At 32.4% G+C, this 24,786-nt stretch overlaps 1 protein-coding gene across 11 annotated transcripts in view; it reads right to left on the bottom strand.

The window, feature by feature from the left end:
• LOC111062931 (A disintegrin and metalloproteinase with thrombospondin motifs 16) overlaps positions 1-24,786 on the bottom strand; it is a 196,913-nt gene that overhangs the window by 60,180 nt on the left and 111,947 nt on the right. For 6 of the 11 annotated variants that reach the window (XM_039441364.1, XM_039441367.1, XM_039441369.1 and 3 more), the window contains 2 exons: positions 16,946-17,075; positions 2,608-2,750 (listed from right to left, as the gene is read on the bottom strand). In XM_039441364.1, the coding sequence (XP_039297298.1) occupies positions 2,608-2,750; positions 16,946-17,075 (273 nt within the window). Of the gene's footprint in view, positions 1-132; positions 186-2,607; positions 2,751-16,945; positions 17,076-24,786 lie in introns of all 11 variants that reach the window. The other 5 variants (XM_039441366.1, XM_039441370.1, XM_039441372.1 and 2 more) reach the window with 1 other exon arrangement.

Raw genomic sequence — 24,786 nt, 5'->3', positions numbered from 1 at the left:
AAATGGATTGCTCATAAACCAGATTCTCCACCTGTAAAATTATATGTACACAAGCATTCTATTTACAAAAGAAATATTGGGGTTATTGATGGCAAAAATATGAACTTTTAAACGTTCAATTTTTTACTGTACCGGCAGTTCCTTTGGTACATCTGCCTCCCTTCCGACGGCGACACATGTCATACCTATGTGCAAAATATACATCAACAATATACGCTATTACATGGAAAATGAAAGTGGAACATATGGCACAAATATTATAGGATTAATGAATCAAGAATTTATAACAGTTGAGCATTTACCACATCTTCGAAGATTCAGGTTATACTATTACAGGGACTTCAAAGATTGTTTTCGTTGATATTCAATTCAATCAAAAACGTCCGAATCTTATTTCTTTAGAAAGATCTGAAGAAAACTACTTATCGTACTTCCAAATTGTTATTAATTGGCTTCGTGTTTCACGGTGGGTTGTACATAAAAATTAACTTAAGATTATTTGAAACCAATTATAAATTATAGTAATAAAAAGTTTTATGAATAATCCCACTTTTGCACTCTACAACTTTGAATCGATTCCATTTGTACGGTAATTACTCAAGAACACTACTGCATCTATGAGAATGAGACGATGCATGATAGACGATTCTCAAAATTTCAAATATTCAATTGAATATAGAATATCAAATTTCACAATATTGATTACAAATACTGATGATTATATTAGCTATTATTTCGTAATCGAATCGGGTAATTAATCAATAGTCCAATGTCTGATAAATACTGTCTTCTGAAACAGTAAATTAGTAGTACAAATATAACTTGAATGTGAAAATTAGTATAATCATACTGTACCGGTATATAATTATTAAAAATAAAAATCTCAGTACCCTTTTTTAAAATTCTTTCACAACAATTTTAAAAAAAAGAGTGCTGTGATTTCTATTTTCATTTTATTCAAGAGTAGCCCTAACGAATAAATACTATATAATCATTATTATAAATTATTGTAGTATAAGATAACTTGAATGTGAAAAGTAGTTTTCTTCGGATCTTTCTGAGCAATTAAATATAAATTTGTTATAAAACAAATTTTGAAATAAGGATCCTATTCAATACCATCTACAACCGTTGCTCACACATCTTTTAAACTCAACATTCCCACAATCGAAGAAATTTCTAATGGTTTCATATGATTAACCCCATGGTACATGGAAGTGTGTGCTGTTCCTGTGTATTGTATAAAGTGCAGGGTGTACTGTATAAGGGAACCAGTGAAATTGAGACAATGTGATCCTTCTTCCAATGTGAAATAAGAAAAAATGTACATCTTTGAAAAAAATGAGTTTTGGCGAAAACACTTTCAAGAGTCATGGACTTTCCAAAGATTCAAGAGACCCTACACCAATAAATATTGCAGATAAATAAAACATTACACGAAATTTTAGAGGCACTGAAAATGACCATAACATTAATTTGAACGTTATAGGATTGGTGAAATAATTTTGAAAACGGATTTATTTTATTTATTGCATAAGTGGTGATATTTCATGTGTATATTATACATAGACACATCTATCATCAGCCCAATGCCGTTCATCTATTTAATGAAACATTTTCTCTTTATTAAAGGTTGTGTTTTTTAATAAAGTTCAATGCTTAATCAATAAGCTACCATACTGCGATTCACAACAGATAGTCACAAATACTTGAATGGAGGCTTGCTATCATAGTCTAACACGAGGCAGTTCACAATAGCCCTATCTCACAAGCTATCTCATCCAAATTGGAAAAATGTCCGAATATTCCATCGTGATTATAACAATCATTCATTACTTGATAATAGGACTAGTATTCAAACTTTCAGGACTGATAACTATATTAAAATTTGAGAGAAAAACAATATTCAATTTTTGATTAGTTTAACTGTTTAAAATCATACTGTAATATCCTGGAGAATCCTGTATCAGGCTTACTATATCACTATTAATATTGAAACTCCACGGTAAAATATGATGCTGATTCTCATCTGGTGAGTATATTTTTTATTTCTAATCTAGTTTAAGATAAAATAATAAATGCATTTTATTTTGCTATTTCTAGTCAAATTTTGCAAAATTTAATAACAGTTATAGGGCCTCCTCGTCATTTAGCAATCAAGCCGTAAAAAGGGAAGGCAGAAACCAAAGTTAGAAAAACTATGTATTATTCTGCCAACCCTATCTCAAAGGAAAGATGATTGTGACAGATAAGAAGAATAAGTAGAAGATGAGCATTAAAGGTAACATTATATTGAATTGTAGATAGAGCCATACTGCTTCAATGGCCACTCTGCTTTCCACGAGACTTAATATTTATTGGCTTGGATTTAATGTTTCTCCAATAATAGGAATATTGAATATACTTATAAAGTTTGTTCGTTCCATATAGCTCAAAATGTTAGAGGTATTTTTTCTTTCAAAGATAATTTCACATCTATAAGAGGAATATTTTAGAATATGTTTTGTATCATGGGTTTATTTTAAGGGTTCTTGCAGAGTTTTCTGCAATGTGATAACATAATTTGATAATAATAATAGGGAAGAAAACTATTTTGAATATACTTACTTAGTTACAGCCACTGCAATGTCATATACCGGTAGTCTACGCTCTCTAAAAAGATACTTCCCCATGTCAGTTAGCGCGGCAGCTGAGTCTATGGCATCTCTGCCCACGCGATTCCGTTCAAGGTATGGAGTGGCATCTCTCCCCTGAAAAGCATAGTTTACCAAAAAAATGTCTTTACTGCAATATATACAACACATACAAATCAATAATAATAATTATCATTATGATTCTCGTTTGAAAACGAAAGTTGAGTTTCAATACTCATGGCATCCTCTTCAAGTGAAGAAATAAAACAAGTGTAAATGACAAAAATATTTATAATATAAAAATAAATCAACCAAGGATGATACTATGAGCATTGAACTAGAGTTCTGTTATAGAATGAAAATCATTATTTGTAAAATACATTGAATTGAGACATGTGTCCTGAAGGAAAATTTGAATACATGGATCAAGTGCACATGAAAGAACAATATGTTGTATAAATTGGTGTCATACATGACATCAAAACCAATTTAATTTTTGAAATAGTATTTTGTGAATTGAAAATCTGGTCGCGGATTAAATTATTAAATGTAATTGATAAAGCGAGAAGATCTCCAATGTACAAAGATGAAACGTGTTTTATCACGTTTCGTGAAGGCAATATCATGGTTGTTGGCTCCATGCTATACAAACAAGAGTGAGTTGACTTTTGGTCTGTGAATCAAGGCTGTATGTGTTTTTCACATAAATAGATTTCGAATTTTTCTTTCGAGGCCCGTATTCCTTGAACCGTTTGTGAAGTTAGTTGTTGAGTTAAGGCTTTGGTTTACCTGAAGGATTCTGTCTTGAGAGCTCATTTATAGGCTGTCGCAGTTCGGACAGTTTAAACCTACATAAGTGTATTTTCAGGATTTGAATCTTGTAGGGAAAGCTGGTGTTTTTGATTCAATCAAATGGCAGAGTTTTTTTTAAATATTTTTTTATTTAAAAAGTCGGGAGTGGTTTAACCGGACCTTGAGGAGCAGGCCAAGGGACTCTTTTTAAGGTAAAGTTAGATAATAGTTAAGTGTACATTCTTTATTTTTTAGATCCATAATTCTAAATAGTAATTTTTGTTTTTAATTAAAAAAAACTGAACGACCACAGATCAGCTGAGCGAGTAGCCTTTAAATAATTACTATCTGATTATTATCATCAGAAATTTTGTTTATTGATTATAGTTGTAATCTTTCCTTTATCTCAATTCCAATTGTTTTCCGTTTCGCACCGTTTCATATTGGATTATTCGTATTAAATAAATAAGTATTGATGTTAAATAACAACCGAAAGCTATAGTTTATTTTTTCTTCCCACCATTCGCTTACATATTTGGTAGAGGCTCAAGCCTAAAAAAAACCTAAACGACCTGAAACCTCACTATAGTTCTCTCATTCTCACCATATGCTTACATATTTGGTAGAGGCTCAAGCCTAAAAAAAACCTAAACGACCTGAAACCTCACTATAGTTCTCTCATTCTCACCATATGCTTACATATTTGGTAGAGGCTCAAGCCTAAAAAAAACCTAAACGACCTGAAACCTCACTATAGTTCTCTCATTCTCACCATATGCTTACATATTTGGTGGAGGCTTGAGGGTTATTTTTAATCCAGGTTGATACTTGGACTTTTCTGGTATCCTTAATTCTGTGGTCGCATTCTTTATTATTGATTATTGTTTTTTATTTCAGTGAAATTTATTATGGGTCAAATAGTTGAGTCAAATAGTAAACCTTACGGGGCTGTAGAAACAGTTGGTAGGATGAATTTCTATTACCATTGCCTATTACAAATGTATTACTGACGGATTTAGATGGATTAAGAATAACGATTATGAGATAGACGATATTGGGAAGATTTACGATTATTGATTTTGAGATTTTAACTTGTAAAAGCTATGATAATTGAAGATTTTGTAAGATTGCAAGATTAATGATTAATGATTATTGGAGAGATTTAGATATTTATGATGATATGAAAAATTGATGATTATTAAGAAAGGATTAAATTGAAAATTTATTATATTATTGAAGATATTTTGAGATATTATGGAGAATTTATGATTATTGAGACCGGATTAATTGGAAATTTTTTTTTTGAATATAATTGAATTGGAACGGATTAACAATGGAAAAATATAAATCCTTACTATTACCGAAATTTTTTGATGGAAAAGATGAAGAATTCGACATTGATGATTCTTTTGATTACTTTGAGAAGGTTGCCTCAGCAAATGGTTGGGTCGATGAAAGGGATAATTTATTATATTTACGGGCTTGTTTGAAAGGAAGTGCTGAGAAATACTTTGAAATAATTTGTTAAGAACGATTTGAACCGACAGAACAATTTTGAATATATGCCAGTGAAAGAAAAATTGATTAATTCTTTTCGGTCTCCTCACAAATTGTGGAAATTAGAAAAGGAATTGAATACTTGTAGAATGGAATTCGAGGAAGATGGCAGAGATTTTGTAGTGAGAGTTTTATCCCTATGTAGGAAATTAAAATTCGAATATGCAGGAATCACGGATTATCAGAATTATATTAAGAGGTTTGTCTTCACATATATATGGAAGAATTATCACGTTACCCAATAGGACCATTGAAGAATTGTTTAAAAATACTGAGCAATATGAATTATCATGCCAGAATTTCTTGAATGAATGGAAATTTGGACAAGAGCAACTAATAGATGATAATATGGAAACAGAATTTGAAGAATTATTGGAAATAGGAAATGAATTTGAAATTGAGAATCGTTTTGAAAAAGCTTTTATTTGTGATACATCATGTGAGGATTTTATTAATTGTGATGATATTGTTTTGAATGAAATAAATATTTGTTGTGATGCTAGTTTTACACAAGTACATGAGGAATCGACAATGAGGAAAAATATATGGAAATGATTAGGGAAGAATTATTATCGGACTTATCGGAAAGTGACTTGGATTTTTCATTTAGGATTGATAACAGGCCGTTTGAAAATTGTGTGAATTCTGGTATGCGTAATGATCGTGAATCTAGAGGAGTCAAGATGCATCAGAATGTTAGTTTTGTGAATAATAGGACTAATAGAAAAAAAAACGTAAGAAATGTAAAGTTTGTGGTAAACATAATCATTTTACTAGGGATTGTTTTTACAACGTTAATTATGCTTATCGAGTTTATAAAAGGATGCATAGAATTTGTAAAAAAATACAAGGCTATGATATTAAAGTGTGTTCTTTTGATGGCAGAAAGTTTTCGGGAAATGCTAGACGTAAGAAAGCATATTTTACTGATAGGACACAGGAGTTTAGTACTATGCATATTGATGAAAATGTTTTAGACAAATAATGATATTTCAAGGAATGAATTAGGAAGTTGTAAAGTCACTGAATCAGGTTAACTTTGGAAGGTGTTAGGCAAATGAGATATATGTCAGTAGTAATTATTCCAATACTGATGATAAGAAGTATTCAATCTTTCATGAACAAGTATTTGATCTTGGAGATATTAAAATGAATTATAGCCAGAAATGTGGATCAACAAATGGTGTTAAACGAAAAATTACGGACTCATGTTCAGAGTTGAAAAGTGATGTAGATAATAAAAATTTGGTATGAATCAATTACCGATAAACAAGAACCAGGTCATGAAAATATTATATTGAACCGATTGCAGAAATGTGAATCAGCGATTTGTGTAAACAGTGAAGGTGAAAATACTGAGTCTGATCTGAATTTAGGAGCGTCATCTAGGCATAATAATTTTCTAAATGATATGAAGAATAATAAAATTGAAACTGATGGAATTGTTGTTGATGAGAGTTCGGTAGAGAAATATGATGACACTTCGAATATCTTATTACAATCAGGTAGTGAGAATGTTTTGGAAGAAGTGTCCCAGTTGAACGATAATAATGAGAAATCAGGCCTGCAAACAAATCAATCGAGGATAGAAAAGCAGACTCAGCAACGAATGTATTACAGAAGAAAATACTGCTTTTAGAATAGATGCATTCAGTTGATTTATAGTCGTCATTTAATGTACTACCTCTATAAAATTCATGAATCGATATCTAATAATTGGAGAAAATTTGTGTCTAATATGAACAACGAAAACTGATGCTATGTGAAGGAAATATTGAACCACTATATGTTAATGATAAGAGTGGGATAAGATAATTAGAATAGTATTTTAAATGGATGAAACTATAATTTTGATTGTTTTAATAATAATATGATTCTTTAGCTGCGAGTAAGGTTACATATACTTTGGATTACAGGATATTCAGCTTACTTTGTTGATTCAGATTGCTGGATTAATTTTACTTTCTTCCGTAATCTTTTCAGTATATAGTGAAGATCATCGAGGTGTTATTGATCATTAAAATCATGATATTTTGGGGTTCCATGGTTAAATAATAAAGATTATTAGAAGGATTTTATCATTGAAAGTGGAAAGTTGAGTTTTTTTTATATTTATAAATACAATTGAATTTTGGATGAATGTTATTTTTTATTTTCTTCAAGATTCGAGTATTGCCAGTCTATTAAAATCATAATATATTGGATTTTTTTTAATATCAAATTTCAAACGCCACATAAATAATAGCGTTTTATCGTAACAGTGCTGGCAGACTAACGTTTTTCCTCGCTCAGCCTATAGCTTCTAGTAATGCTATAATTTAATATCGTTGTCCGATTACACGGTATGCAGCGAATTTTGATTGTTAGACTATAAATTTCAGACAAATTCGGAAAAAGTCGATTTTCGAGAAATTTTTATTGCAGTTTCATATTTTCTTAGTATAGATTCTAACATTGCGATAATTATAATTTTGTTTAGGGCAAAGGGTTTTGAGATATTTCGCTTTAAAATTTTGGCCCTTTGGATTTTATATTTCATTATTATATTAAGGTTACGAATAAGTTTTATTGAAATATTTTCAAGGGTTATCAAAGGTTGATAGATTTCATGAATGAAATATTTGAATTTTTTATCATATTGGTTAATTATTAAAGTTTAATGGTGATAGTCATTTTTTTAAGTCGTATTTTTCTGAAGTTATGCGCAATATTAAAGTCCCTAAGGCAATTTTTGTAAATATTATTCGTAATTATTCAACATTTCATCATTGTTTATCAGAATTGATTATAATATTTATGGGTTTATCATCCAGTGGTTAGATAATAGGGTTATATTTTTTTCATTTGGTCTGTTTTCGATGGGGTCTTGTGATTTAAGCCTTTAAATTATAAGTCCTCATAGAATTTTATTAAAATATTATTAATGATTATTGATGCTGAAGGTAAAGTCCATGTTTTTCAATGGTAATATAGACCAAGTTTATTGTTCATGGGTTATAATAAACGTTTATAGGGGAATTTTTTCAGCTATGGATAGCAGAGTTTTAGTTTTATATGTTTATATCTTTATATCGCATTTCGTTTTATATTTTTTTTCTCAGTATAAAGTAATGATTACTATGTTCTCGATTATATTTCATGATAATATTTGAGTTTCATCGTGTCATGGAAAAGTAATGATTACTGTATAAAGTAATGATTACTATGTTCTCGATTATATTTCATGATAATATTTGAGTTTCATCGTGTCATGGAAAAGTAATGATTACTTTATAAAGTAATGATTACTATGTTCTCCATTATATTTCATGATAATATTTGAGTTTCATCGTGTCATGGAAAAGTAATAATTACTGTATAAAGTAATGATTGTGTCTGTACAAAATAATGATTACTATGTTCTCGATTATATTTCATGATAATATTTTCATCGTGTCATGGTTCTAATATTGATGGTTATAGGTAGAAAAATGTTCTTTTCGGCACAATAGGTTGAGTTTAGGTCTTATTATCATGGTTGGGTTTGATTTACAGTAGTGATTTTTGGTAATCATTGTAGAGCTATGTTTTGCGATATAGAATCAGTTATTATAAAAGAGGTTTATTTATTACATGACTAGTTATTAAAGGTTTTATGGTTGATTTACTTCTCAGACAGTAGGGCTTTTGAAATTTGAAGTGTTATATGAGTATTATATCATGCCTATTTAATGTGAATGCTTCAGTATATATTTTATATAGATTTTTTCACGTGGTATAAAAGAGATTCTCTATTCCATGGCTACATATTTGTAATTTTAGAGTACGGTTACCTATGAAAATTGGTATTTGGCTGGTTTTCACATTTAATTTCACCAGTTGCATTATTGATTTTGTATTGATTTTACAGTTATGACTACCCATGTTATATTTCATAGTCATTATAATTATATCTCAGTTATTTCAAATTATGGTTATTCCAGGAAAAATGAACAGGAAATATGGTTGATGATTAAGCATTTATGTGTTTTTTGTTATTGTTTATCATTGTATGAAAACTAAATGGTCATGTTTCATTTGCATATTCATATATTCTGATTGCATATTGCATTCATGCAATGAATGATATTAACGTTTTTTCTCGATAAATCATGGTGCATTGTTATTTGGTGCCACGAAAAAGTAATATAATATACAGTAATATATAATTCATTGTTTTGATATTTTGTTGCGTTTGAACTGATGTGAACTACGTTAAAGAAAGTGCAATTGTCACGTATTTTTGTGTAGTTGTCAATCTTGTTATTCATATCCAGGGCAAGGTCGTTCATTGAATGACAAGCATTTATTGTTACTTTTAAACGTTCATTGAGATTTCTCAACTTATGGAAATTCATAATGAAGCCGTTATAGGAAAATTTTATTTGTGATGGATGAATATTTATTCACTATTATTTGACTTAAAATTCTTTCTCAATAAAAATATAACTAGAGTATAAGTTCCTTATATTCTGATGATTTATTGTATGATTGTGGTTTTGTTTCCATATGACTCATATATTGTTTTGATTTCAGACATGACTCCAGAGTTTATGAATTGTAATAATAATTAATTTGTCTTTCATTATAGGTTTTTTTATTCAAAGTAAATAACATGAAAACAATCACATCCAGTCAATCAATTATTTATTTTGTTATGATATCAATCAAACATTAATTACTTTTCATTCGATTATTGTTTTGAATATTATTATTAATGTTAACGTTAATGGTCGAATTTCATTGTATGTAAAGAAACTTGTCAAATAGTTTTCTACTTAATGTATTATTAAACTTGATCTTTATTGATTTTTTTAAGTCATTTTATCAAATTTGAATTTTTTTTTGGTTTCTCAACATGATCGTTACTTGGCTTATCTTATCATTTTTGAGCTGAAATACTTATTTCTCATAAAGTTATCTTATTGAATTTTTTTTGTTTAATGATACTGTGGTCGTTTTTTTCATATTCTTATCTATAGTGAAAATAAGTATTTCCCTTTTGAAGTTATTTTTATTGAATTTGAGATTTTGTTTAAAGTTAGCTATGGAGTTTTATGATTATGTAAAGTTGGTAGTTTTATTTAGTAGTTAAAAGTTTAGTAGTTTTCTTTTTAAAGTACGAGTTTATTACAATTTGTAAAGGGGTTTATCCTTTCCTAAAGTTTTTCCTTGATTTGAAATTTTCTTATACTCATTCATATTCCTATAAGTAGTAGTTCTCACATTACATCTCCTCGAGGACTTCGGGACTTGGCGGGATTTCATGGACTCAATGACTCAAGCATTCAAGGACTTCGTGGGATTTCACTGACTTCACGAGCTTATTGTTCGAGATGATTTCAGCTTCAGCGCAAGGCGACTTGTGAATTGTCACTACACTCTACGAGATCAATTGTTCTGAAGATCTGGAGGATATTATGCAAGCAGAGACGTTTGGCTGTTAACACAGGAAGGGCCTGAATTTTCATCACGTAGTATGATGTACACTACTCAACAACGGAGAGGACATCAGGCGCTAATCAGAGCTTCCGTATGATGAAGAACAAACTTCATCTTCAATGGAAATCATAACAGATGAATTTCGATGCTGAGAGATTTCATTATTTTGGCGGCTCGATTGGATGGCAGTTTGATGAATTAATATCCAGTGACTACTCAACTACCGTAGCCTATTACTGGTTGGACACACATGCTATTACTTGCGAGCTGAGCTGCGAGAGAATTCTTCGACAGTTGAGAAATGGCTCGACTTGAACCAGAAGTATGGATACCTTACGATCGTCATCTTATCTTTGGTACATGGTTCAATTTGTATCTGTGGCTGGAGGTGTGAAGGAGTTGAAGCAACTATAATTATCATCAATGAACAGCGGGCATACAAAGCAAACAGCGGACATCTAACAAAGGAGCACATCTAACATCACACAAATACGCAAGCACTTCATATACAACGACGACTGCCAGTTCATCACTCAGGACATCCAAGTATCATCTACATCTTTGAGAACTACTTTAACCTATCTTCATTCCAGAACCCCTGAAATTTGAAATTGTATTTGTTGAAATTCATTTATTTAGAGAACTATTGTTTGTAGAGCATGGATTTCCTTCATATATTCGCCACTTTTATTAATTTTCTATTTATGTTTGTTTGTTTTATTCGGAGCCCGGGTTTAAGACTGAGGGTCCAGTCTGCCAGTGGACGAGTGATATGTCATACATGACATCAAAACCCATTTAATTTTTGAAATAGTTTTTTTTTAAATTGGAAATCTGGTCGTGGATTTAATTATTAAATGTAATAGATAAAGCGAGAAGATCTCCAGTGTACAAAGATGAAACGTGTGTTTCATCACGTTTCGTGAAGGCAATATCATGGTTTTTAGCTCCATGCTATACAAACAAGAGTGAGTTGACTTTTGGTCTGTGAATCAAGGCTGTATGTGTTTTTCACATAAATAGATTTCGAATTTTTCTTTCGAGGCCCGTATTCCTTGAACCGTTTGTGAAGTTAGTTGTTGAGTTAAGGCATTGGTTACCTGAAGGATTCTATCTTGAGAATTCAATTATAGGCTGTCGTAGTCCGGTCAGTTTAGACCTACATAATTGTTTTTTCAGGATTTGAATCTTGTAGAGGAAGCTGGTGTTTTTGATTCAATCAACTGGCAGAGTTTTTTTTATTTTTTTTTATTAAAAAATATTTATTTTTCTCAATAATTTCAAAATATGTAATGTAGGAGACTCCACCAAATATGTAAAGTGAATGGTGGGAAGAAAAGAAATGGCTATAGTGGTCGTTCAGGGTTTTAATAATAACAAAATAATATATATAATATAATATTATATAATAAAATTATAGGTCTGAAAATAAAAATGTGTACAATTAACTATTATCTTACTTTACCTTAAAAAAGTCCCTTGGCCTGCTCCTCAAGGTCCAGTTAAACCACTCCCGACATTAAATAAAAAAATATATTAAAAAAAAAACTCTGCCAGTTGATTGAATCAAAAACACCAGCTTTCCCTACAAGATTCAAATCCTGAAAATTGTAGAATATTACAAATAAATAAGTCTAAAAGATTAATACTCAACGTGTGTAATCTCTATTAAAACATGTAGGATAGAGTGAATTCCAATCAACAAACTATTAAATATTATAACTGATTTATGTCATCTGTTTTGCATAACATCTGGTTTCTGGTATACTACATCTTCCCCCTTTCTTCTTAAGTTCAATCTGCATATCGCAGTTTATCTGCGTGGCATCTTCTCATCGTTTCCTCAACATTCACTAGGTATGAGTATGGTCCATTTACTTTAACGATTTTTCCTTTTTTGTAGCCTTTGCCTGATCTGTCTAGTACCCATACGCCATCGCCCTCTCCGAACACCTTTGCGTTGACTCTCGGCTTGCTGTTCCCTTGTCTAACTAACTCTTCGTCTACTCTGTCGTTAACATCTGGTAGTAATAGATCTATTTTGCAGCGTAACTCGCGACCGAACATCATAAAAGCAGGTGTTTTTCCCGTTGCTCTCTTTGGGGATGTTCTATGAGCGAATACAAATTTATTTAGTTTTTCTTGTAAGGTGCCAGTACTTCCTTTTGAAATTCCCATACGTTCTTTGAACGTTCGTACACAACGCTCCGCTAATCCATTGCTTTTTGGGTGATATGGGGTGATACGTGCATGTTTTATGTTCAGTTCTTTGCAGAAATTTTGGAATTCATACGGAGTCAGTTGAGGACCGTTGTCACTTACAATTATTCTTGGGTAGCCAAATTTAGAAAATAGATCTTGTAATATATTGATCGTGGATTTTGTTGTGGTTGTTGACATGGGTATTACTTCGAGCCATTTCGATCTAGCATCTACAACGACTAACCACATTTTCCCTAAAAATGGTCCTGCGAAATCTATGTGGATTCTAGACCACACTTCTGTTGGAAGAGTCCATGAGAAAAGTGGCATCTCAACATCTCTGTTTCTGTTTTCTTGACATGCGGTGCAGTGATTTACATGTTCCTCTAAATCTTTGTCCAGTCCAGGCCACCATACTTGGAATCATGTTTTTCCTTTCATTGCTACAATTCCTGGATGACCTTCATGAAGAATTTGTAGTACTTTTGTTCTTAATCTTGTGGGTATGACTAAACGACCCGACCAGAGGAGTATGCCATTTTCAAATGATAGTTCTTCTCGTTTATTGTAATATGGTAGTAGTTCTTTGTTTACATTTGTATCTGTTGTCTAACCACTTCGGAGATAGTTTGTAACTTTTGCAAGTGTTGTGTCATGTTTTGTTGTTTCTTGTAAGCTCTTTGTTGATAATGGTATATCTTGAAATCGAAGGTGGAAAAGATGTGCTCTATTGTTTTCCCCTAACTTTTCGTTTTTTGACTTCAATACATTTTCCAAAGGAAACCTTGATAGCATATCCGCTGTTGCATTATCTGCACCTCTGTGATAATTTATTGAGTAGTCGTATGAGCTCAAAATTAAAGCCCATCTAGCAATACGGTTGGAAACAACTTTTGGAATAGAGTCATTTTCACCGAAAACTTTCACTAAAGCTTTATGATCAGTACGAATCTCAAAATGTCTGCCATAGAGGAACTGTTCAAAACGTGTTACTCCGAAAATTAAACCTAATGCTTCTTTTTCAATCACACTGTACCGTTTTTCAGCTTTGTCAAGTCGTCTTGATGCGAACAAAATTGGCCTTTCAGTACCATCAGTATATCTGTGAAAAAAAGCTGCACCTAATCCGACTTCACTTGCGTCTGTGGCAAGAATTAGAGGAAGTGATTCATCATAATGAGCTAAAGTATCTGATGTTGTTAATAAATGTCTCAATTTTGTAGCGATTTGTTCATGTTTTTTATCCCAGTGCCAATTTGCTCCTTTTTGAAGTAATTTGTGTAACGGAACGCACAGTGATTGTAAATGTGGAACAAATTTACTGTAGTAGTTGATTGATCCCAAAAATGATCTTAGTTCTTTGACATTTTTCGGTGATGGCATATCTTCTACGGCTTTGATGTGTTCAGTTGTGGGGTGTATACCTGTTTGATCTATTCTGTGTCCCAAATAGTTTACTGATTCCTCAAACCATTTACATTTTGTGGTTTGTACTCGAAGTCCATTGTTTTCAAAACGTTTTAACACTTCCCTGACTCTGTTAATGTGTTCTTCTCTTGTGGGAGCTGTTATTATTACCTCGTCTAAAAGACATGCAACGCCTTCCAAGCCAGCCAATATTTGATCCATTTTACACTGAATAGCTGCTGTTGCTATTTTTATCCCAAAAGGAAGGCGTGAATATCTGAAAAATCCTATATGAGTAGAAATAGTGAGATACTTTTGTACAGAAGTATCAACTTCCATTTGTAGATATGCATCCTTCAAATCAATAATTGTGAATTCTTTCCCTCCTGTAAGTTTTGAAGTGATTTCTTCAAACCTAGGTAGGGGATAGTTGTTTGGACTTATAAACTTGTTTATGGTGGTTTTAAAATCAGCACATATCCGGACTGCTCCTGTAGGTTTCACCACAATAACTATTGGTGAGGACCATGTGATAGGTTCTTCACTTGTGTTTACAGGTGATAGTACATTACTGTCTACTAAACGTTGTAGTTCCATTTCTACTGCTTTTCTTAAGGAAAACGGAACTGGACGTGCTTTTGCAACTATTGGTATGGCATTTTTTGACATGTGGAAAAGTACCTTGCAGTTCTTTATTGTTCCCAGATTTGGATTGAAAACATCAGAAAAATCTGTGATTATTTTATTTACCAAAACTGAGTTATTTTTTTGTGGAGAGCTTATCGTTTTTTTTACTGAGCATATTTCAGCACCGGGAGGTAAGGGTAGATTGAATTTGAGGACCCAATTAAGTCCAAACAAAGGTATGTCATCTTTCTTTATAACAATTACTGGTAATTTCCTGGAGTCACCAAAAGCATTGACATTTATATGTGTTTCTCCAAGTGTTTCAATGTCAATCCCTGTGTATGCCGTGAGGTTTCTTGTTGGTTTTAAAATGGGACTTCCAATTTTTTTCCATAATTTCTCGTTAATAACGCTGTAAGCGGCACCTGGATCATACAGCATTTTCACTGTGTTGTTGTTGAGTTTAACGTTCACCATTACTTTACAGCCTTTTTCCAGAGTTCTTATATGTTCAATATCGGAAAGTGACAGGTTGTCATCTTCTATTGATAAATTTTCGCGGACCTGATTTATCTGTTTGTCTTTTACAATTGTAGCGTTCCCTACTTTTAGACATGCTCTAGCAAAATGGTTCTTACCTCCGCAAGCTTTACAAAATTTGTTATTTGCAGTGCACATGACACCATCAGAATGTCGCCGGTTTCCACAACGGAGACAATGTGTATTTTTGTTCAATTTTAGAGTCGATTTCTTTTCATATTTTTCGTTGTACTTTTGAGGGTTAGATTCCATTGCCTGATGTTTATCAGAAATTTTTACTCTATTCAAATTTGTAGAACTGTTTTTAATTTCTTGCTGTTGAAGGTTAACGGTTTCTAGCAATTTTGCTGATTCTACTATTTTTGTAAAAGTTGTTTGTGTTGATGCATGCATTCTCAATAACTCAAGTTGCCAACTATCGTTGTTGATGCCTAATATGAACTGATCTCTTAAACGTTCATCCAGGTTATCACCAAAATTCCAATTTCCTGCGAGAAACCTTAAATCTAGTTCAAATTGAGTTATGGTCTCACCTTCATTCCGGAATCGTCGAGAAAAACAAACTCTCTGGGATAGAGGTGCTTGTGGTTTCGTGTAGTATTTGTTTAAGACTTCTATCGCATCATTAAATCCAATGTTGTTTATGGGGGTCGGATGCATAGAATCGAAAACTATCTTGAATGGTTGCGGTCCCAGATTCTCAAGTAGTAAGTCTCGTTTTTTTTTCTTCGTTTTTGATGTTTCCATTTCGTAGGAAAATCTTGAACCTTTCGTGCCAATATATCCAATCTTCGGTTGTTCCGTCGAATGGTTGACATTTGCTGTGATTTTTATTTACCGACTGCGCCATGTAGAATATTAGAAATAAATAAGTCTCAAAGATTAATACTCAACGTGTGTAATCTCTATTGAAACATGTAGGATAGAGTGAATTCCAATCAACAAACTATTAAATATTATAACTGATTTATGTCATCTGTTTTGCATAACATCTGGTTTCTGGTATACTACAAAAATACAATTATGTAGGTTTAAACTGCCCGGACTGCGAAAGCCTATAATTGAATTCTCAAGACAGAATCCTTCAGGTAATAACCAATGCCTTAACTCAACAACTAACTTCACAAACGGTTCAAGGAATACGGGCCTTGTAAGAAAAATTCAAAATCTATTTATGTGAAAAACACATGCAGCCTTGATTCACAGACCAAAAGTCAACTCACTCTTGTTTGTATAGCATGTAGCTCCATGCTATACAAACAAGAGTGAGTTGACTAAAACCATAATATTGCCTTCACGAAACGTGATAAAACACACGTTTCATCTTTGTACATTGGAGATCTTCTCGCTTTATCAATTACATTTAATAATTAAATCCAAGACCAGATTTCCAATTCACAAAGTACTATTTCAAAAATTAAATGGGTTTTGATGTCATGTATGACATTGGTCATTAATATTAAAGAATATGTGCCCCAGAATCCTAAGATACTGCTCTAGATTTGCAATATAGTATAAGACAACAAATATACATATTTATAAATATCCTCATTCTTCAATAGTTTAGCAATATGAGTCACTTGTTTATGGAAACCACAATATCAATATTTTCTACGAATAGGTTCAAATAGTCTAAAAATTCGAATTTCGAATCATACAATCTTTGACCATTAGAATCACACAGAGACAAAAATAGTCATTCGAGTATGTAAATATTGAGTTCTCACCCTTGATATGATTATTCCAGCAATACTGATTCTTATCTTCGGTCCTTTTAGTAGTTTGTACCTTAGATCTACTCCATTCCAGAACGATACAAAATATCTTTTTATTTGCACATTGTCTCCACCATGTAACCTGGAAAATGAAGTAGGATAATTTCCTAAAATTGAACATATCAAATTAGAAAGTAAATTTGGACATCAATGTCAATGACCAAGCAATAAACATTTTATTTTTAAACCTTTAGTTTATTTACGAATGAGATCAATGAATTTATGCCTGCGATTTAAATTAATGAGTAACATTTATCGAATTCTAATATGGATAGGACTAAAGCATAAGGATGAAAAATTCACCAGAGAATAAAATGAAGCATAGAAATTTTAGAGGTAGACATTTTTAATAAAATGTCAGTGACCACTGTTAAACAATACACAGATGAAGGCAGCCCCAGGCTTAGGTGACTGGCACCCTGAGCAAATGGTCTACTAGCGAAAAACCAAATAATCTTCGTTACTTATATTTTATTAAGTAAATAACAAGAAAATACTTCTTAAATACACAACTATAGTTTGTCCAAACAGCCGTGAGCCCTGAAGGATTAAGCCGACCCTCACTCCCCCACACATGCCCGGCCTACCTGCGCCATCGATATACTATGTTTGTATACTACTAAATATAGATTCTATATATCAATGACCTGCGCTAATGGGTCTTCATGAATACGTGTATGGCTGAGCTATCGCCAACTATTCCTTGTGCTAAGAAATTATATTTCTTTAACTGTTAATTTTTCTTAAATTGTACTCTAATTACAGAGATCTACATATTATTCCTTTCAATATGACTCTAAACACGATGCATTTGTGACAACTGTAAGCAGTTTTAGTGTCTTGAAAATTAAAATAATAAAACGGGACTTTCATACATATTTTATATTGTTTATATTTCATATAAGTCATATTTTATTTAACTCAACAAATTAAATTATGTTGGGCTACATAGAAAATCCAAGATATATGACATGTAACTATTATAGCCTTTAAGTTGTCACAATTGTGCCGAGTTTGGACTCATTTTGAAATGAATAATATTTAGAGTTCAGTGAATGGAGTACAAATTGAGTAAAGTTGACAGTTGGAAAAATGTATTTTTTTAGCACAAGGCGATTCATACAAGAATCATTAGCGGGCATGTACAGGCAGACCGTTCTTTTACTCACACACACAAACGAAGACTGCGATTGTGTGTTAGTAGAAGGAGGGTCTGCCTAATCCTTCAGAGCTCACGCCTGTTTGGACAGACTATAGGCTATTTTCTATTTCTTACTATTTTTATTTTAAACTAGCAGGAACCCGTGCTCCGCAAGGATCTATTTTAAAACTTGAGAAACTGAAAACTTGACGTAATGAAATTTTGGAGAATTAAAAATAGGCGCATAACCATCCTTGGTTAATTAAGAATCTATATGAAAAATTTTAAGTTAATTAGTCCAGTTGTTCAGACGTGAAGATGCCTCAAACAGTATTTTCCTATCCCGTACGTGTATAAGCCAGCTCTTTACTTTATTAAGGATATAGTTAACGACTGCAAGAAATAGGACTGTGGAACAGAATAGTGGTAAAACTATGATAGCGCCAGAAGTGTCTCAAAAACAATAGTAGGTACTACATGAACTTTTTGAAAGTGATTTGAAAAAAAAATGTTAAACAGAACTGAAAGTTGTCAACCTTCATTCTACCTCCATTTAGAGAGGATTTTGTTTAGTTTTTTGAGCCGAATGTAAATTTATTATATAAAAATGAATGTCTGTTTGTGTGTTTGTATGTTCGTTTGTTCCCTATAGACTTGAAAACTACTTGACATAACGGCATGAAACTATGGGAATATGTTGTGTGAATATTGGGGATGGTTTCTGAACAGAAATTTAAAAAGGGGGGCTAAAATAATTATTTATTAATCCATCTTACAGAACTATGTTTTCGAAATTATCGGCCGAGCGGCTACCAAAGAACGGAAAGATGATCATGATTCAAGATCATATTGTGATAATATGATTTATTAGCATCTTAAGTTACCAGCTGTAATAAACACTTAACTCTGTAATAAATTGTGTACTGGTACCTATTAAAACGGTAGTTTGTAGTTGAAGTGTAGTTGATTGGTACCAGCTGTAGATAATGGTTCCTTAGAATACCTATACAAATAATTATCACTTCCCTATCATTGAGAAACTGGAAAATATTGGAAAAAATTATTCACCTCATGAATGAGTTGTTCATATTGCATTCATTAATATGTGGAGGTGGAGGTGGAGGAAAACCCACCTCCTGTCTAAAGTGCTTACGGTACTTTACTCCCTGGAACATAATACTAAAGTGTCACTTTTTCGCTCTCGGGGGGAAAAATAGGAAAACTCCCTAGAGCGTAAAAGTGATTCCATTTAAATAACATGGGAAGCATCTTCATTTAAAAACGTACATTCGAAATAGGTTAGAAGGTCTAAGCTCAGTAGCATATAGCATATAGAGTAGTCATTAAACCAGCTAAATTCAATAACTCAACCGGACATTTGATCAATATATGAAATTTATGTTTGTTTGCTAAAACTATTTCAAACTTCATATCACTATACTAAAAAAATGTATAATTTTTGTTTATTCCATGTTATTCAAAATACCAGCCAACGAATATTCCTCATTAACTAATCAAATTTGAAACGGAAACTTCATCATAGCTGTAGTTGTGGCAGTCATTGTTGTTACAACTTTTGCCGACAAATAGCGCTGTCGGCGGATAACTGTGATTACAAGCCAGCTGTTTCTGTTTACTTTTTAGATTATGTTGTAACACATTGTTTGGTCACGTACGTTTTTAAAAATTATTTTATTTGAAGTTTTTATAAAAATGTAGGTGGAGGAAAAATGTTGTGTATATCATGAGTGGAAAATGTTTTTTCTCCCTCAGGAAAATTGTTGCCCTCGGCTTCGCCTCGGGCTTCAAACTTTTCCCTCAGGGAGAAAAAACAGTACTTTTCACTCTAGATATACAAATAACTATTTCGGAATAATAAATGCTGCATGACTAAGCACATAGGAAGTCCGTATTGAGATGTAAATGAAAATATTGATTGTCCGATAAATTTTATTATTCTCCAAATTAATTCAAGTGTGACATGAGATACATTGACTTTTTGGAGGTACGAAGTTCTCCGGGTAAGCTAGTTATTACTATAAATGGTTGAAAACTTTCTCAATAACTGGAAAATGTTGAAAAAAAATTATTCGCCTCATGAAAGAGAGTTGTTCATATTGCATTCATTAATTACTGAAGAATGATAGAATAATTTACAAATCTTTTCAATTTAGCTTAGCTTATATTTCCTGGACCATCTATTGACAATCAACAACTATGAAAACATTAAATTCATTTTTGAAACACTGATTTAACCTATCTATTTTTTTTCTTCAAACACTTTACTGATAGATATTACTACCAAATGATTGAGAAGAATATGTTTTCGGAATAATGAATGCTGCATGACTAAGCACATAGGAAGTCCGTATTGAGATGTAAATGAAAATATTGATTGTCCGATAAATTTCATTATTCACCAAATTAATTCAAGTAAGACATGAGATACATTGACTTTTTGGAGGTACGAAGTTTGTCGGGTAAGATAGTTATTACTATAAATGGTTTAAAACTTTCTCAATAACTGGAAAATGTTGAAAAAAAAATATTCACCTCATGAAAGAGAGTTGTTCGTATTGCATTCATTAATTAATAATAAAGAATGACAGAATAATTTACAATTCTTTTGAATTTAGCTTACTTATATTTCCTGGACCATCTATTGACAATCAACAACTATGAAAGCATTAAATTCATTTTTGAAACACTGATTTAACCTATCTATTTTTTATTCAACACTTTACTGATAGATATTACTACCAATTGATTGAGATGAATATGTTTTCGGAATAATGAATGCTGCATGACTAAGCACATAGGAAGTCCGTATTGAGATGTAAATGAAAATATTGATTGTCCGATAAATTTCATGATTCACCAAATAAAGTCAAGTGTGACATGAAATACATTGACTTTCTGGAGGTACGGAGTTTGCCGGCTAAGCTAGTTGTAAATAAAGCTTTATTATCAATAGTTAACGCTGAAAAAAGACAGGCTCGATCACCAGGAATACAATAAATTCTATGAGGGACCAGTAAGATATTAATTTTGAGTAGTTCAATCACTCCCATTATGGACACTGGATACATTATGGACAATCAATACGTATGAAATTTATCAGCTACAGAGTAAAAAACTGTAGATTGCAGTGACTACAATATGAATAACCATTTGGATCAGATAATATGAGGAATTACTCACATCTCTCATCAACTCGTTCTTCCAATTCACAAAATATTACCAAAAAATATGTATAAGTTATATTGAATGAACTCACGGCTAGTACTCAAGTTTGTTTTTTTCTGGCCGTGCTACAAATAAATGTAGGTATATGTTTGACATTTTGTTTTTCTAATCTTGTTGTCTAAAAAGAGAGTTTTCAATGTGATTTTTTATGACAGTAAAATTTGAATTTGAAAAAAGAATTATCAACTTGATGGCAATAAAATTTGAATTTGAAAAAAGAATTATCAACAAACTCCTAATCAAAGAAAATTTTTGTGCTCTGTTCTAATCGGAATGTATATGAGACTCCATAATACAGCTGAAAGAAGACGCAAATCGAACTGGCCAAACATACAACAATGGAACACACACGTGGCAAGCTTGCGCTCTCGATCAACGCTGAATTAATTTGATCAGCTGATTGATAAAATTATTTTAAGCTTTTCAATGATTACAACATAATGTTGGAATATCATGTGTCAATTATCTCAGTTCCATATGGCGTTCACCTTACAATGTTCATAGGCTTACTTAATAGGATCCTTATTCATCCTTTGAAACCCTTAGAGGCAAAATATCTCAAAATCCGTTCTTAGTGCGCGTCTAGCATGTTTGAAGAATATTTGTGCAAATTTTCAAGTCTGTAGGCCAATAAGTTTGAGCTGTAGTGTGATTTTACATCAAAATTTTCGAAAAATGCCCTCTACTGAACCCCCCTGTGATGCTGATCGGAATTTTTCTGCATAGTTCTATTTTTTTTCGTAGATGAACGAAAAAGTTCCTCATGACTTTGCTGTGCAATGAGCGGTTAAAAAGTACAACATTTTTGGGGGCCCCTGTCCCCTCAGGGGGGCAAATTTCTGAAAATCCTTTCTTAGTGGATGTTTTGAGGCTACCATAAACAATTTACAAAATTTCAAGTTTTTAGGCGCAGTATTTTGGGCTATGGTGTGATTTCAGTCTGTCGGGGCTTAGCCTTTTATAGATATAGATTTCAGGTAGCCTATATTACATTTACTAGTTCTGTTCTATATAGTTTTGAAAATTTTGTCCGATATTCTTCAGAGGGTAATCTGTTTTTCTAACTCATCTGTATTATCTCTGATTTTGCACCCACAAAAATTTGGCACCCTGGGCAGATGCCCAGTCTGTCCATTTATAGCCCTGGGCCTAGGTAAAGGTGAAACACATGGAGAGAAGGACGGTTATCCAATGTGAGAAGAAGAACTATTGAGTTTATACTGTCAGCATTCCTTATTAATAACATCTACGCTTTCCATTTAATCGTTGCTTTTAGTTATGAGTCACTCTTACTATGGTGACTTAATCACAAAAATACAATTTCTATAGTGAGACTCACTCAAAACTAAAACTATTTTTACATTGAATCCGTATCTTCACTAGTAAAATTAAAACTGGATGTATTTCACTCAAGTTGAGTAACGCAATAGCTTTCAGTTTCATGTATATTTTAAATTTTGAAAATTTTATATTCCTGTATTTTTATCTTAGAATAGAATAGAATAGAATAGAATAAGTTTTAATGTAACCGCTTCTGAGGTCTTCAGAAGCATTACCTCCGTCATAATGTACAGCAAATATCACACATACAATACAATAATAATACAATACAATAATTGGAAATATACTATTCTAAAAGAACTACAATATCATGATATATTAATATCATGTCCAAACAAAGAAAGATATTAAAATATATATATATTCAAATATAAGATATTCTGGTCTTGAAATATAATGCAGTCACACAAATAAAAACGAACAAACAGAAATGAAAAGTAGCAGTAGTTGATACAGTATTTACTTAATGTAGGTACCTCAACATAATATTAATAATTTTACAAAGTCCTAGCCAGTTCATAGAACTCCTGGAAAGTGTAAATGGGGTTACTGATTAGGAATATCTTAAGCCTCTGCTTGAAAACTAGATTTGGCAAACCTCTAAATTGTTCAGAGAGCATATTAAAAAGCTTCACACCAATGAATAGAAATGTTTTTTGCGTGCTAGAATACTCGTAGCGGCTGGTGATCAAATTATTCCTGCCTCTAGTCTGATGCTCATGGGATACTCCCTGCTCAACAAAACCATTCAAATTCTCCCTCACATAGGTCAGACACTGAAGAACAAAAATAGAGGGAAATGTCAGTATTTCTAATTCTTTGAAGCTCTCTTTGCATTGAGCACGTTTTGGCAGACCACAAATAAGCCTGATTGCCTTTCTTTGAATACGAAATAGTTTTGAGCTATATGCCTTTGACCCCCACAGTACAGCACCATAAGACAGGTGTGATTGAATGTGAGCAAAGTAAACTACCTTTAGAACATCAACACTGACACAAGTCCTTAACTTTCTTAATATAAATATTCCTCTATTAAGCTTTCCAGCGGTTTTATCAATGTGCCTGGACCAACTCAAACAGTTGTCCAGAGTGAATCCCAGAAATTTGGCTTCCTTTTCCGCATCTACCACCAGCAGTCTCCTATTATAAGTGAATCTCAAATCTTGAACCTTGTTGGAGTTCACGCACAGCAAGTTTGAGTTGCACCACCTCTCAATTGACTGAGTCACATCTTGTGCAGCAGCATTCAGGGAAGCCTCTGTTGGCGTGCTCAGAAACACACAAAGATCATCAGCAAAAAGATAACTCTTAGCTGGAGGGTCAACTATAGTTGGAGGTCATTAATGTAGATTAGGAATAGTATTGGACCTAATATTGACCCCTGAGGAACCCCATGAGAGACAGGCAAGTACTGAGATTCTGATCCATTGAATGCAACTTTCTGAAAACGATTGCTGAGATATGATTCAATCATCCTTATGGATCTGGACTGAAACCCATAGAATAAGAGTTTATCTAGTAGGAGTTTGTGAGAAACCGTGTCAAAAGCTTTCGACAAATCAAATAACTTAGCCTGAGTGAAGCACTTATTCTCTAAGGAGTCCAAGCAATCCTTATAGAGATCCTCAGCAGCTCTAATTGTGTTTCTCCCCACTCTGTACCCAAACTGAGAGTTACTAAAAAGACCATTAATCTCAAAATAGTTTACTATTTGCATATTCAAAACACTTTCAAGAACTTTGGACACAGTGGTGGTTATATTTATCGGCCTGAAGTTATTTAAGTCGGATTTGCAGCCTTTTTTATGGACAGGTAAGACTTTACTCAATTTTAAAGTCTGTGGAAAAACACCATCAATAATTGAACTATTCACTAAATTTATCAAAGGATCTATAATATAATCACAACCCATTTTCAGCATTTTTGGACTTATATCATATACATCTGTGCTATTGCTGGCTTTCATTTTCCCAAGAACACGAATAACATCGTCTTTTTCAATCAATTCAAATTCAAACTTAGAAGAGGGTTTACAGTAACCAGAATTTAAAAAATCAATTGGACT

This window comes from Nilaparvata lugens, chromosome X (assembly GCF_014356525.2).
Source record: "Nilaparvata lugens isolate BPH chromosome X, ASM1435652v1, whole genome shotgun sequence".
Taxonomy (NCBI): Eukaryota; Metazoa; Arthropoda; class Insecta; order Hemiptera; family Delphacidae; genus Nilaparvata; species Nilaparvata lugens.
This window is presented reverse-complemented; position numbering and strand designations above follow the sequence as displayed.